This window comes from Oculina patagonica, chromosome 12 (assembly GCF_052425735.1).
Source record: "Oculina patagonica isolate OP01 chromosome 12, crgOcupat, whole genome shotgun sequence".
Lineage (NCBI taxonomy): Eukaryota > Metazoa > Cnidaria > Anthozoa > Scleractinia > Oculinidae > Oculina > Oculina patagonica.
The window spans coordinates 28,116,486-28,132,447 of NC_135769.1; the positions used below are offsets into that span (position 1 = coordinate 28,116,486).

General features: G+C 39.5%; 1 protein-coding gene and 1 pseudogene across 3 annotated transcripts; both read left to right on the plus strand.

The window, feature by feature from the left end:
* Window positions 1–6,531: 6,531 nt before the first annotated feature.
* LOC144632830 (uncharacterized) lies at window positions 6,532–10,887 on the plus strand. Of its 2 annotated transcripts, XM_078491570.1 has the most exons (5): window positions 6,532–7,196; window positions 7,290–7,507; window positions 8,439–8,529; window positions 8,689–8,817; window positions 9,123–10,887. In XM_078491570.1, the coding sequence occupies exons 1-5, from the start codon at window positions 7,082–7,084 to the stop codon at window positions 9,641–9,643; spliced, it is 1,074 nt and encodes a 357-aa protein (XP_078347696.1). In that variant the 5' UTR covers window positions 6,532–7,081; the 3' UTR covers window positions 9,644–10,887. The 2 variants fall into 2 exon arrangements, with proteins under 2 accessions (XP_078347696.1, XP_078347695.1); XM_078491569.1 differs by having other exon boundaries at window positions 6,532–7,507.
* Window positions 10,888–12,491: 1,604 nt separating this feature from the next.
* LOC144632842 (uncharacterized) lies at window positions 12,492–15,657 on the plus strand (annotated as a pseudogene). Its single transcript, XR_013566956.1, has 5 exons — window positions 12,492–12,808; window positions 12,912–13,117; window positions 13,364–13,455; window positions 14,062–14,211; window positions 14,514–15,657. The product of XR_013566956.1 is annotated as an uncharacterized LOC144632842 (transcript).
* Window positions 15,658–15,962: the final 305 nt, after the last annotated feature.

Below are 15,962 nucleotides of genomic sequence, written 5' to 3' on the forward strand. Positions count from 1 at the left end.
GGCGAAATTTATGATCAATAACAGTACAGACGCATGAAAAACTCGCGTCAATTTGTTTTTTATTATAACATAAAGCCAGAATGGACAAAATAAAGTCAAAACGCGGGATAAAAAGGCAAGAAACTCAAACTTTTATATTAAACTTGTCTCACTCTCTTATTGGTTAATGGTAAAGAGGAGACTTTCTATTGGCTGAAAAATGACAGAATTGACGTTTCACAAAAAGTCGCATAAATTAAATTTTCACTTTTGAATGGCTGTACGTCTTTCAAAGAGAACTGTTTAAGAACAAAGCTGCCTATTGATAAGTGGTCTTGGACTGATTCTGAGACAAAATGAAGACCTGGGCCTGGCCAATATTGCAGCTGTTGAAAATTCCGTGGACGGAACACTCTGCAGGAATTTGAGCCACGGCAGCTGATGTTGTTGTAGCACTCGATGCGATCGGGAAGCACGCGGTCGCTGTTTGTTCGCTTCTGGCAACTGGAGCTCGACCTTTCTGAAGAGCGTGTGACAAAATATCGAAGCAATTCTTCAGTTGGTCGGTAGAGGGTCGGCTGTTGTAGCTTGCTAAGCTTTGCTCATTTGCATGGCCAGAAATGCTCATGATGTGTCGAGCTGGAACGCACGAGTCAGACCACAGCGTGATTGCAGTTGCCCGTACGCAATGGTTGGTGTAACTCTTTGACAGGCCAGCGCCGATAGAAATCTGCTTCATTATGCCCGGAAGTTTGTTGGTTCCGAATGGTTTGTTTTCGTAGCACACTTGATCAGACTGTTGGAAGTTTGCTCTCGGCTTTTGAAAGAAGGCCTCTTGCTTGGGGTTAAGCTTGTTGACGTACTTGCGAAAACATGAAAAAGCATCGCCGTCCTGGCCTGTGCTGTACAAGCGGGTCTTTCTTTCCTTGCTGGTTTTGTCATTGAAGCCTCCATGGTGATTCTTGGAAAGTTCTTCGTGGGACATGGTCACATACTCGATACCATCTGCATCTTTTTCAAACTGGAAGCTATCTCGGCGGAGCAAACGCTGGCCTTCGCTACCTCTTCTGCACCAGTACAGCGTGCAAAAAAACCAGACTTTTCTGAGAAGACCTCCAGGAGTATTTGGACTCGTGAAAGGACTGTTATTTATCTTGATTAAATCTTGAGATTCAATGACTGCCTTGTGTTGTACTTTTTCTTTGCCCTCGCGGCGTAGTGCTTTAAGCTTTGCTTCTAACATCTTGTTGCTCCGAGCAAATACTGGATTGCCCGTGATCTTCAGTGACCGGTCGCTATTTTCATGGAGTTTCGAAAACCAAGGAGGGACGAGCGACTGTATTCTTGGCCAGTTTGACTTCTTGCTTCTGCATAAAATCGTCTCAAACTTTCGTCTAGCTCTTCGTTTCTCATTTGTAAGACATTTCGTTGGATGCCCCTCTGACAACACCATTCTGTCAAACACAATAAAAGGAGCGTACAATTTCTGAACTGTAAGTTTAGTTTAGAAAACAAATCTTGCAAATTTCATATAAAATGGATTTTATTGTGCTTATTTAATCACCTTCAAAAATCTTCGAACCCCATTTTGTGTTTCGCTTTGTTCCTTTGGCTTGAGCATTAGAAACAATTGCGGTCAACTCGTCGCTGTTCAAAGTTGCGAAACGAACAGCTTTTTCCACTTCTTCCTTTCTTTCGACAGCCTCCAAGCAAGCTACAAGCTCGGTATCGGAACCACTTTCTGGTTCTTCGACAGCATTCGTAAATTCGGTAACCGGTCCGTTACCGGAAACCGGAGAATTTTTTCCTTGTCGTCCTTATTTTTAAATTCCCCACTCTCCTTCGTTGCGTCAACATCGCATAAATTATAAATTCATGTGTCTGTCCTCTTATTGACAATAAAAATTAGCCAATGAGCGCGCGAGAATTACTGCAGTTATGATAAAATATACCATTACCCTGTGTTTAAATATCCTGTATACCACTGGACAATTCTTCCAAATGCCTCGAGATTTCTGTGTGATGACGCAAGTAGTGGTGTCTTTGAGACTTTTGGAAAGTCTTTGCTCGTTGACAAGTTGATCCAATAGTCAAAACTCATTTCCACAGATAACGTACATTACAAAAACCGCCAGCAAAAAACCGGCATTAACAACTGCATGAACTTGCTCTTGAGTATTGTGTAATCCGCTATCCGTGCCGATCTACTTCATACCCACAGTAAGTGATCTTCGTCTGGAAAAACTCGCACTTCTCGCGGTTTGCTCGTAGGCCATTTGCCTGTAGCCTCTTCAGTATTTCCTCCAGATTGTCAAGGTGCTATTTGTCATCTTTCCCTGTGATAATCATGTCATCTAAGATGCAACTAGTTCCTTCGACCCCTTCTAAGATTTGATCCATGGATCTCTGCCAAATTGCTGGGGCTGAGGTGATCCCGAATACAAGCTTAAGGCGGTTGTCAGTATCGGCACAACCCCTGATGGGTGTTAATCGTCAAGTACTCTTAGAACTCTTCCTTCACTTCCATCTGATGGTAGACCTGTTTGAGGTCAATCTTGGTGAAGTTCTGTCCTCCTGTCAGCTTAGTGAATATGTCACCGATGCGTGGCAGTGGGTTCCTATTGTGTTAAGCTGGAGTTAACTGTGATCTTATAGTCGTCACAAATTTATAACTGTGCCGTGTGATTTGGCAACTGGTACAATAGGTGTCGCCCAGTGGCTGAATTTGACCTTGTGCAGTATGCCTCCTTTTTCTAGACGTTTCAGCTCCACCTTGACCTTAGGATTCATGGCGTCTGGGACAGGCCTCGCTTTACAAAACTTTGGTCGACTGGCTTTCCTTAACGTGAGTATCGCCCTGGATGACTTGAGTGTGCCGATTTTGTATTCGTATTCGTCTAGAAGCCTCGCTAATTTCTTTCGAGTGCCTTGTGTCGGCTGTTCTATTGAAATAGCACCGATCCGTTTCCAATCGAGTTGTATCTGGTGTAATTTGTTAAAATTGGAAACAACTGAGTAGCGTCTTGTACGCGATGACTTACTTGACTGACTTATTCCTTTAGGCTCCTGGTGGAGCAAAGGGCGTCAACAATGCTTCGCCACCGAACTCTATTTGCTGCCGCCTTCTCTGCTGCGTTCCAGCAGATGTTAGCTTTCTTTAACTCCTCCTCAGTTGATCTTCTCCAGGTCTTAGCTGGTCTTCCCACCTTTCTTTTACCCTGCGGATTCCACTTTAAGGCCTGCTTGGTGGTGTCAGTGCCTGGTTTTCTTAGTGTGTGGCCTATCCAAGCCCATTTCCTTCTTGCTATCTCAGTTGGTCTTGTCCTGTCCTGCTCCAAAGTTCTTTGTTACTGATCTTTTCTGGCCAGTGAATCTTGAGGATCTTTCTGAGGCACTTGTTGAAAAAGCTTTGTAGCTTATTTGATAGAGCTTGTGTCACTTTCCAGGTCTCTGAGCCATAGAGAAGCGCAGCTTTTACATAAGTGGTAAAGATGCGCTACACTTTTTTTTTTTATAAGTTTTTTTATAAGTATTGGGGTGATTTTTTTTTTTTTAATTTTTTTTAACGGGGGGGTTTTTTTTTTTTTTTTTTTTTTTTTTTTTTTTTAGGGGGGGGGGGGGGGGGGGGTTTTTCTTTTTTTTTTTTTTTTTTTTAAATTCTAATTTATTACTTGGTTTTGGTGGAAATCGAGGAGGCATTCCAGACTGGTCTAAGCATGTTGAACGCCAGTCTCGCTTTACCAATTCTGCACTTCACATCCTCCTCAGTTCCTCCAGTGACTGTGACGATACTGCCTAGATAAGTGAAACTTTCGACATCTTCCAGATCCTCGCCATTCAACTTACTTTTGTCCCGCTGCTTGCTTTTGGATCGCATTACTTTGGTTTTCTCTTTGCTCACCCTGAGGCCGGTTGTCTCTGCAATCTGTGCCAGGTTGTTGCTTTTGGCTTGCATATGTTGTAGTTTTTGGGAAAGAAGGCATATATCGTCTGCATAATCCAAATCATGGAGTTGAGTTGTTAGTGTCCATTGGATTCCTGTCTTACCCTGATCTTCCACCCCTTTCATAATCCAATCGACAACCATGATGAAGATCATCGGAGACAGCAAACAGCCTTCACGAACTCCTGTGCTAATTTCGAAAGATTCTGTCAGCTTCTCGTTGTGAATGACTTGACAAGATGACGACTCGTATAGGTCCTGTATCAGCTTGATGAATTTTGATGTAATTCCATAGTGGTGTATAAGTTGCCAGATGATGTTCCTATCAACACTGTCAAAAGCCTTTTCGAAGTCGATGAAATTCATGTATAATGGAGTCTGCCATTCGTTGGATTGTTCGATGAATTATCCTTAGAGTGGCAATGTGGTCAGTGCAGGATTTATCTTTCCTAAACCCTGCCTGGTTACATCGCAGTTGTTTGTCCAGGGCGTCTTTAAGCCTTTCAAGGATAATGCGGCAGAATACCTTGCTTGGAATGGAGAGAAGCATAATTCCACGCCAGTTGTTGCAGAGTCCAAGATCTCCCTTTTTGGGCAGCTTCACCAGATAACCATGCTTCCATTCTGTTGGAACTTTCTCTGCTTCCCAGATCTTAAGGAAAAGTGGATGTAGCATTTCCGCTGTGCTGTTAGGATTGATTTTGAGTGCTTCAGGCGGATGAAAATGTACGCCGGCGTTGAAATATCATAATTGAAATTGTTTTTTACGCTAGACATTTCGGTAGAGATTTCCCGACGTTTCGGCAATTCTGCCATCATCAGGGTGAGCAAAAAAACTGAAAACACAGCTCGTTATTTGCAGTCGATTGAAAACGATAAGAAACTGTTTGCGCGCGCCTTAATGTGCACGCGGGCGTGAACTGGAACGATTTAAGAAACGAGAAATCACGATTAACCCTAGTATTCTTCGCAGCCGTTTTTAGTGTCGTCACGCAACGCTCGAGCGTTGCGTGACGACCCCCGGGGGGGGGAGGGGGAACTTACATATGACAGTGACGGGAATGCTCATCGTCTCGCTTAGGGTTGTAAATTTCGAATTTTTGGTCTCGCTTAAGCATAAGGTGTTCCGGGCAAAACGCCAATATTTTTAGCCATGATAGTCTCGTTTAGGGTTACAAACGAAGAAATATACAAATATAAATTTTATTCTAAGTTTTCTGGTATCTCTTAGTGCTCAAGAAAAGCTTGAGCCACACCCAGATTGATCTCTTTTAGGGGTTCTTTTCAAAATTTCCGACGAGCATCCCCGTCCGTTTCATATAGGAGTTGCCCCCCCCCCCCCCCCGGCTAAAAACGGCTGCGAAGGAGACTAGATTAATCCCGTAGGGAGCGATGGTTCTGAATTTGAAAATGTGTCTCCTCTCCTCGCGCTGACGGATTTCCTTATTAACCAGGTTTTGCCGTTTAAAGATAGCTTTGCCGGAAAAAAACCCCTCAGGCACCCAGGGTACCTTCGAGTTGGTTCCTTTGTGAAAGCGGAATCGCTCTGCTATAAGCAGTGGTTTCGGTGACTGTAGTGTTTCCACGATAGTCTTGAAAGACCGGCTGGATTGCTTGGCTGGGGCGCCCAAATTGCGTAGGAATCTATACGTTTTGCTTCTTTAAGTATTGCTGTATACGTTCCAATTGTAGGCGTTCCAATCGTCGTTCGTTTCGTCAAACGCTTCGATCTTTCCAATCGGCACAGTGGCGAAAGTTCGAATTTTCTCTGGTTGCTGCGTAGGATCTAAATTCTCGTCGCCAATCTGTTGTGACTTGTGGACTTGAATAAATCAAACTTGAATGTACAACACAACAAGGTTTTAATCAAAACATGGCGGCTCGCATTTTCGACCCTAAAGAGAAGTGCTCTTGGGGTCGAGAATGGGCGGCTCGATTCAACAACAGGCGCACATGGCATGGGTACGCATAATAGTTATAACAAAACCGCAGACCATCAGGTTGTTTCACAAGGGATGTTTGGTACCGTAGCAACGGGAAAACACTTGTTAAGGTTATAAAGCTATCTAACGCTGACGTTGTTTCATGACGACATAAAACAACAGGCAAAGATAGAGAGTATTGTCCTGGAACGACTTAGCCGCATCGATTTGTGAATATGTCAGTATACATGAGCGCGTTTGTGTTGTTCCGCGAAAAACAAGACTGAAAAAAAAAATCGAAGAAAGGAAATGAATACGGCAAACACCAAACAAATAGCGTTAGTAAAATACTGGAACCATGCCAAAATGAAAACAAACGATATGCATCCTTAAACAAAACGTTCGATAAAACGGGGAAAACACCTGCCAAAACAAGGAAAATGGGCCGAAGTCATGAAAGATTCGAGACTCAACTTTTTTTCGGTGACGTTTTAATCCTTTTATTCGCAGCAGGAGTAGGTGTTTTTTTTATTAATGTACCTTCCAAACGAAAGGATGAAAACAACAGAAGAGAGTTGTTAGCTGAAGGGTCGATTGCCGTGATATGCTGCCAAACTCTCAGAATTAACATTACAGTCAACGAGGGGAATTGGTGTTTACGTTTGCCGAAAGATGTCGTCTAGTCCTTTCAAACCATCAAAGGATCTCTTAAATTAACAATTTATTTCATCAGACGCATCTACTGAAACAAGACTCAATGTCAGTGTTTTGAGTTTTAAGGTTGCTGTGTTATTAATTTACTTAAACATCTTCACCCTAAGGGGCTTTTATTCATTTGTCGAAATTTAATTAACCCCCTACAATATATTGAGATGATATTGGTCATCGGCTTGGAGAGAAACACTGTAGATGCTCTTGCGACGAACTTTACAAAACTATATTCATATCGGTATTTAACTTGGTCAAAAAAATGTTGCCTAATTCTTTAAAACCATCAATCGATCTCTTAAATTAACAAACTATTTCATCAAACTCCTCAAAACAAGTCTAAATATCAGTATTTCTTTAGCTTTTCAGAGCTCGAGCTTTATTTGAAAGTGTTAACTATCAATTATGAATAACTACTTTTGACATAAATGAATATAGAATATACGCTCTGGCTCAGACAATCGGGGATGGAAGCGCTCCACTTCGTTACTAGAAATAGTTAAAGAATTTAACGACATACTACAACCAAATGGCCGGGTTGTGGCTGACAAAGTTGGCTATTTTGAGTGTCAACTTTCTCCTGGTAGTCTTATTTGTGATAGCTAACAAAGACTTTTGTGGAAGCGTTTTTGAAACTCAAGTCGGTAAGTATATTTTCAAACTAGCACTGGCACTCCCTGCCTTCCTTGCATTCAGTCTGTTCACATGGGTAAAGCTTTATTCTCTTCTCTTTTTAGACCATGTCTTAGTTGGTCACGTCATGAGCAAGGTTGCTGTTGTTGACGAGTTTGAATGTCATCTAAAATGTCTCGGAAATAACAGTTGCAAGTCGTTTAACATTCTTCCCGATGGCAGCAATGCAAAACGCATTTGCGAGTTTAACAAAAAAACACGGCAGATGAAGCCAGGTGATTTCAAATGGAAGAAAGGATCTACATACTACGGCTCTTTTCAGGTTAGTTAAAAAGTGCACATTTACACATCACAGTTTAGCTTACTTTATCCGGTTCGCCTGGAAAAAGCTCTATCGAAGGTTGTTAAATCAAAATAAAAGCGTTACCCTGTTTGCATGTTAATGAGATTCCTGGAGATTGATCAAAACTAAAAATATTTTATGATATTGATACATTGTGAAGTAAATATGGTAATAGTACGAGAATAAAAAAAAATATATGCTTTGATGAGAGCACCTAATGTACCGGATAGTTTTCTTTCCTCGATATTTCATTTAAGGTGGCTCGTAATAGCTTAGATATTCCCGTCTTTGGCATTCTATTGCTGCTACACCTGTAATGTTGAAGTTTAACTTTCAGAACATCCTTGTAAAGGTTTTACTAATAAACAAATTGGAGTCACTGTGACGTCAAAATTCGTTGCCATGGCAACTACAAAAGTGGTCAAAGATACCATGTTTTTGACCGTTTAAGGCTAATTACTCTAAAACTAGACGGTAAAAGTTTTTGTTTTTCAAATATTTTTGTTTAAAGGACAAAAGAAACGATCTGACAACTTTTTAAAATATTCTGTCAGAAATTTTCAGAGCCACCTTAAATTTATGCAAAAATAACGTAGCTCCGAATCCCTTTGACAGATTTCTTTAAAAATGGGCAAAAATGTTTATTTTATCAGTTGGATAAAAATGTGTGAAAATGAAAAACTTTCACCGAGTAGTTTTTGAGTTATCAGCCTCGAAAGGTCCAAAATAATGTATCTTTAACCTCATATGGCGTTGCCATGGAAACAGATCAAATTGTTCATTGGTAAATCTTGTTTACGTTTGTGCAAAAAGATTTTTTTCAACGTTATTGGTATAGCTGTGATAGAATACCAAAGACGGGCATGTTTAGGTGTGACTAAACTATTAAGAGCCACCTTAACTCAACCAGGTCTCCTGCATCGATGTTTCACGTGAAAGGAATGAACAAACAAAGAATGGGCAGTGTCATCCGGGATACAAAGGGGAATACTGTGAAAAACGTGAGTAGCAACACTTTATTCTTGAGCTATTTTATTTAGTTTGATCACACATTTTGAATTGATTGCGGTGTCCGCCTAATTCGGTGTCCTCTAAAGGGCAATTCGAGTTAGGCTGTAGTTTTATATTATTTTTTTAACGCGTTGTCTTTTCTTTTGTAGCTATACCAGCTGATTCCTGTAAGGACATACGGGACTCTGGAGACTCCAAAGGAGACGGGGAGTACTGGATCGACCCTGAGAAAAGCGGAAACCCTTTAAAAGTCTTCTGTGACATGACAACTGACGGAGGTAAGTTAAGAAATGTGTTTGAAGGAAACTTGTTTAACTTCATCCTAAAAGAAATATACACAAATACTCAGTTATTGAACCATTAGCCTTCACAGAAACAAACTCCGTTATACAATTTTGTTGATTTTCAACGAGCATCCTCTTCCGTAAAATGACATGTGAAATATTCCGCTTTATTTTTTGTATCTTCTTACTTTTTACTTAAAGTCTTATTGAAGTTCTTTCTTTTCGTGATAAAATGTTAATGTTACTTGGCTATCTCGATTTATTTCATCACATGATCACTAAGGCTTGTCTTATTTCAGGAGGTTGGCTTCTCGTCTCCAAGCTTGTGATTGACAACCCATCCTCCCCACAGTTGTCAGTAGAGACGACATACCGTGGAATCAGCAACTATCACAACAACAAGACGTTTCTGACAAAGAGTGCCATGAATGAGCTGAGAACACACTTGCCTTTCACTCAACTGAGATTCCACTGCAGCAAACAACAGGGACGTACGTTCCACGTTTTCACGGTCGCTAACAGCACTGGTGAAGCTGTAGTCCAGTACTTCAGCGGTCAGACGGATGTACAGCCCGACGCCTGTAGCTCGTTTGTCAGAATGGAGAATGACAACTCGTTTTTAGCTAAACAATGCAACAAGTATGATGACAATACTGGCAAATGGGGCGGCCAAAGAGATGAAGATAGGTTGTACAATCACCCAACTTGGGTCAGAGGCTTATATCACTGGCTGCTGTCTCCAGGTGACTCAAGATGGGAATGCGATGATTATGCAGTTGGAGTGTCTTCTGGTGATTTCTGGAAAGTCTTTGTTCGTTAAAAACTTGGCAAAGTAGATCGTCCTTTGTAAAAAAAAAAAAAATATATCGATTTGTAGCTTAACAATTGCATAATAATCAATATGCAGTTAGTCCTTAGTTTTAGTCCAGCTGTTATAGACCAATAAAACACTCAATTGTTCAATTTGCTGATGAAAAATGAAACTTTGCTACATCACTTATGACCCTAAGGCGAAAATTTTCTGATAAAGGGCTATAAACTGAACTTCTGGAGAACTACGTATGTCACTAAAAGGCCAACCTGAAAACAAAGCTATGAATAAAAATCCTACTTGATTGATATTGTTTCGACATTGTTAGATTTATTCTATGCTGTCACGTGACTATCTTCTTTAATCTAAAAATAGCATTTGGGTGCCCTGTGGTGAAAAATATATATGCTTGTAGTGGATATGAGTCACCATATTGGTAAAACTAGTTTATCTTAGAATATAAAGATTCTATCTTTCTTTGATTTAAAATTTTGTTCTGGTACTTTAGCAAACTGTATCACATATTCTAAATAAGTGTTGTCTTAATTGATTTGGGATTCCTGTGGTGAACTATTAAGTTACACACTTTTTTGGCTTTTTTTTGGTGAAACCGATAAATCGTCGCCTATTTTACCAAAATACAACGAACAGTTAGTGTTCTGCTCCGGCAATTCTTGGTCAATGTGCGCTAACTACTAGTTGCAGCATTGCCCATATTTACGGATGTTGGCAGTTAGCGTCACAGTTGAACAAGCCCGTGCATGACATATTGGCTTTCAAGCACTCGCACCGAGCTTTACAGGAAAGCATACATCCAAACCAGACACTTCGGATAAGTTCGTAACAAGTGTCCTTTGTTTTTTGGGGTGTCATTCCTGTAACGCCTTGTGTTTAAAAAAGGTGGCTGTAAAAAATAATATAAAACTAACCGAACGCCTCAGGTGTTCTCATGAGTCTTTAATTGCATGTTGCACAACATTTAAATTAAAAATCAATTTCGTATTTTGCCTGAATAGTACACGATACATTTAGATATTGAGTCTGTGATTAACCTTTATTAATAATGAAAACGCGAGACGAGACAAAACAAAAAAAATCCAGTAATCCAATTGTTTAATTAATTGTGGTATGTTTAACCAAGTTCGATTTTGTACCACTTTTTGGACTAAAAATGTAAAGGCGAGATTGTTTACACACGCTTCATCTTCAAGGTGCAGGTAAAAATGTCATTCATTTGTAGAAATAAAGCCACTTCTTACCGCAGTTATTGTTGTGTTTTCTTTCTTACTACTGATAGACATTGTGTAAAAAAAATGGCTGCCAATGTCTTCAGCTGTCTGGTCAAGTTTCTTAAAGCCCACTTGAAAATTAATGGAATAATGTACTACTCTGAGAAATTTCAGTGATTTTGGCTTAAAGGCAAAGTTATGACTGATTTAAATTCAAGAGATTTGTATGGGAAAACCACTCTTGCCTGCCTAGCCTCGTTTTCAGTTTTTTGATGAATAAAAGTATAAATGGTCAGTAACTTTCCATAAGATAGGAATATAGCCCTAAAATTTCATACACTGATTTCCTTTGACTTGATCTTTAAGATAAAGTAATTCAATTCTGCTGACAAATGTTTTTCTCTGGGGACCAAAAATAAGGGGCAGCCATATTTCCATTGGGTCTATAAGCAGCAACGAAGACCCAGAGAATTTCTCGTTAAAAAATGCGTAATATTCGGCGCTATGATTTATAATGAATGAGGTTTACGGATCTGTGTTTGCTGAGCAGGGCGTTGTGTGGGGTTAGGATTGTATTTTCAGCCCTGCAGATATTTTTAGAAGCGCTCTAGCTATACAGTAAAAACCTACCTCAGTTACAGTTAAAACTCACTTCTTAATGTACATTTAAAGCGTTTTTCTCACAGAAAAAAAGATGATGAAACTCATTTACATATCAAACGTTTTACAAAAAGAACGGTTAATTAGAATGAATGGAGCCTAGCCAGTTCCTAGCCTGATCGGATCGCTGCCAACGATCCATTAGGCGAATCCCACGCGTTTCCTGAAGTTAGCCTCGGGTTATAATTTAATTTCAGAAATTAAAGAAAAGTTGAAAATTGGTGAAAGTGTGTTTTTTCGCTTGATCCAATACCAAAACAAAGGTGAGAGAAGGAAGCACCGTCAAAATGAATATGAAGTCAAACTTTTCCAGTTTGTCGACACTGTGATTGTACGAACCATTTCTGTCAGCAACACCTCTAAAAAGTGCAAAAAGTGGCGGTAAAACATTGGCTAGGGTTTCTATTTGCTAGGGTTTTATATTGGCTAGGGTTTCCATTTGCTGGGATTTTATATTGGCTAGGGTTTCTATTTGCTAGGGTTTTATATTGGCTAGGGTTTCTATTTGCTAGGGTTTTATATTGGCTAGGGTTTCTATTTGCTGGGATTTTATATTGGCTAGAGTTTCTATTTGCTGGGATTTTATATTGGCTAGGGTTTCTATTTGCTACCAACACACGAGCATGTGCTTACAAGTAATTTAACAAAATGGACGATATCTAAATAATATAAAAACCGATAGAAATGATTTCATAGAGATCAGTAAAGGACTTTATTTGTATAATTCACTAGTTAAGGGAAAATTAGCCATCTTATGTTGACGTTGTGACATGGCGGTGTAAAATGACAAGTTGCCTTTAAGTAAGTAAGATAAGAGATATTGTCTTGAAAAAAAAATGTTTCAGTTAGTGATTATGTCAGTATACAGGGACGCGTTTGCTTTGTTCAGTTGTAAGGAAGCAAGAAAGAAATTGCCGAAAGGAAATAGACTTAGCAAACACTGGATGTAAAAAGGAGGACATGGAAACCGTGCCAAAAAGAAAACAAAAACATCTTTTTATAAACGAAAAGTTCAATTAAAGAAATGAGTTGTTTATTAATTATAAATGAACACGGTTTGGCATAAATGACTCCACTCTGGCTTAAAGCTGAGTCAAAGCTGGATGAACGGGGATATAAGCGCTCCACCTCGTTTCTGGGCAAAGTTTTTAACACACTCGACCCCGCCAAATGGCTGGTTTGTGGCTGACTCAGTTGGCCATTGTGACTCTCAACATTCTCCTAGTTATCTTATTTGTGGTGGCAAACACAGACTTTTGTGGAAGCGTTTTTGAAACCCAAGTCGGTAAGTAAACATTTCCTAGCTAACACGCCCTGCCTTTCTTGTATTCAGACTGTTTGCATTAATAAAACTTCTATTTTCTTTGTCCTTTAAGACCATGCCTTAGTTGGTCACGCCATGAGCAAGGTTGCTGTTGTTGACGAGTTTGAATGTCATCTAAAATGTCTCGGAAATAACAGTTGCAAATCGTTTAACGTTCATCCCGATGGCAACAATGCACAACGTATTTGCGAGCTAAACAACAAAACCCGACAGATGAAGCCAGGGCATTTTAAATGGAAGAAAGGATCTACATACTATGGCTCTGTTCAGGTTAGTGAGAAAACACACATACATATTCCAATTTAGCTTACATTTACCCGCTGTTCGCTAGGAAAATCTTAATCGAGCTATGATATTGATAAATGAATTGAAATGAACAAATTGTGAACTCAATAGATTACGAGCCGCCGAGAATAAAGTAATCAACTATAAATGTTTCCTTAATTGATGTAACCACCAAATGCAAGTGAAAGGGGAATAGTTTTCTCTTCTTGATATTTCATTGAACCAACCCAGGTCTCCTGCATCGATGTTTCACGTGAGCGGAATGAACGAACAAAGAATGGGCAGTGTCATCCGGGATACAAGGGGAAAATAATGCGAAAAACGTGAGTAGTGAAAAGTTGTCCTCCTATTATTTTGGAATACGCTACCGGATGTCCTGAGAACTTGTGACGATTTTAATGTATTTTAAAAGAGGAACATTCTTAGTCTTGTCAATTTATATATTTAAGAATACACCATGACTTTTTATATCTATTTCAAATTATCATATTGTATTTTTTATTGTATTTTATATTTTATCAATGTAACTTTAGATATCATGTTTTTTATATAATTTTTTTATTATCATAAATTGTATATTTTTAGCTTGTTTTAGTATTATTGTAAGTTACTAGTGTAATTAATTAACATACTTTTTATTATTTAATTTTGAATTTTCTCGACGATGTTAGCTGTGTAGCTACACTAAAATTCGAGTTTTAAATAAAGTTTATGTATGTAAGTACGTATATATTTTACTTAGCGTGATAACGCAATTTGAATTGACTACAAAAGGTGTCCGCCTACTGTATAAAGCTTAATCTACCAAAACGCGGACTTTTAGAATTATCACCTCTTTTTGTTAACGAAATCGGTATCCGCAAAAGGGTGATACGAGCTTGGCTTTAATTTAATTAAATTTTTAAAACACGTTCTGTTTATTTTTGTAGCTATAAGAGGTTTGTATTCCCATCAGCCTGCTCATTCCTGTAAGGACATACGGGACTCTGGAGACTCCAAAGGAGACGGGGAGTACTGGATCGACCCTGAGAAAAGTGGAAACCCTTTAAAGGTCATCTGTGACATGACAACTGACGGAGGTAAGTTAAGAATGATATTATAAAGGAGAATTGTTTAACTTCAGCCTAAAAAATGTACACAAAACTCAAAGGTATTGTAATATTAGCCTTCGCAGACATTAACTCCTTCATACAACTTTGTGCATTTTCAACGAGCAACCAGTGTCATTAAATGACACGTGAAACAATTTCAGCATTTTTTGAATTTCTACCAACTATTCTTTCTTTCATATTGATGTTCTTCGTCTCGTGAAAAGCGTTTATGTTACTTTCCTAGTTGGCTTTGTTTCATCACATCTTCACTAAACCTTGTCTTATTTCAGGAGGCTGGCTTCTTGTCTCCAAGCTTGTGATTGACAGCCCATCCTCCCCACAGTTGTCAGAAGAGACGTCATATCGTGGAATCAGCAACTATCACAACAACAAGACGTTTCTGACGAAGAGTGCCATGAATGAGCTGAGAACACACTTGCCTTTCACTCAACTGAGATTCCACTGCAGTAAACATCAGGGACGTACGTTCCACGTGACCACGGTCGCTAACAGCACTGGTGAAGCTGTAGTCCAGTACTTCAGCGGTCAGACGGATGTGCAGCCCGACACCTGTGGTTCGTTTGTTCGGATGGAGAATGACAACTTGCTATTAGCAGGAGTTTGCCATAAGTGGGGAAAAGAAGATCGTGTGTATAATGTTGGAAAATGGGGGTATTCAGGCAAAGATGAAAATAGGTTGTACCAACAAGCGGCTTTTGCAAGGGGTTTATATCACTGGACGATGGCGGGTGGCTCAAGATGGGAATGCGATGACTGGAATGTTGGAGTGTCTTCTGGTGATTTCTGGAAAGTCTTTGTTCGTTAAAAACTTCACCCTTTAGAAAAGCGAAAATTGCCTTAAACTGTGGGATTTTTCTTCGACGATTTGTAGCTTCGGCACGCCAGGTTGAAAATTGCTTAATAGCTGAGATCAGTTAATGTATTAGTCAATGTACAGAAATAGTAAATTACTTATTGTGCGCAAATTTAAAATGTTATTTAATACGTTAATATGTTCAAATGCGCATGACATAAAATACTTTAAAAAATGCTAAGATACTTAAAATAAGTACCCTTTAATCTAAAAATAGCTCATATTTGTTTAGGGAAAGTCAAGGTGCAAGCAGCATATGTTATCGACGCTTTGTAGAAATCACTTCTTACCGCAATTCACTCTTGTTGTGTTTGTATTCTTACTACTGATAAGCAGCAGCGTGAAGCTTTACATCTGTTCTTCTTTGTATAACAAAGACTAGGGAATTTCTCCTCAAAATAGCATAATTTTCTGCCTTATGTTAGGGCAAGGGATACCGTATTTATTCGATTAAGCGCCCAACCTCGAATAAGCGCCCACCCCGAAGTTAGGAAAAGTTAATAAGCGCCCAGCCTCGAATAAGCGCCGACCCCCACCCCACCAAGAAGGTGAACTACTTAGAGAATAGTCCATTTTACAGTTGCCTGCCAAGTGACCTGGCCTTTGAATGGTAGTGAGGCTGGAGGTGACCTTGCATTGATACAAACCTCTCTGCTTTATTATGTAAATGCAAACTAGTTTGCATCAAAACAACATGATTAACACAACAAAAGCAGTGAGGTCTGTATCAAAACAAGGTCACCTCCAGCCTCACTTCCATTCAAAGGCCAGGTCACTGAGCAGACAACTGTAAAATGGTCTATTCCCCGAAGACCGAGTTTTCTTCGTATTTTACAGAAACTTTCAATGAACATTTAAAATTCTG

Coding starts and splice junctions, on each gene's coding strand:
- LOC144632830 (XM_078491569.1), top strand. CDS start 7,082: ATGGCCGGGTTGTGGCTGACAAAGTTGGCTATTTTGAGTGTCAACTTT. Junction 8,530..8,688: donor AGGGGAATACTGTGAAAAAC/GTGAGTAGCAAC, acceptor TTTCTTTTGTAG/CTATACCAGCTGATTCCTGT. Junction 8,818..9,122: donor TGACATGACAACTGACGGAG/GTAAGTTAAGAA, acceptor GTCTTATTTCAG/GAGGTTGGCTTCTCGTCTCC.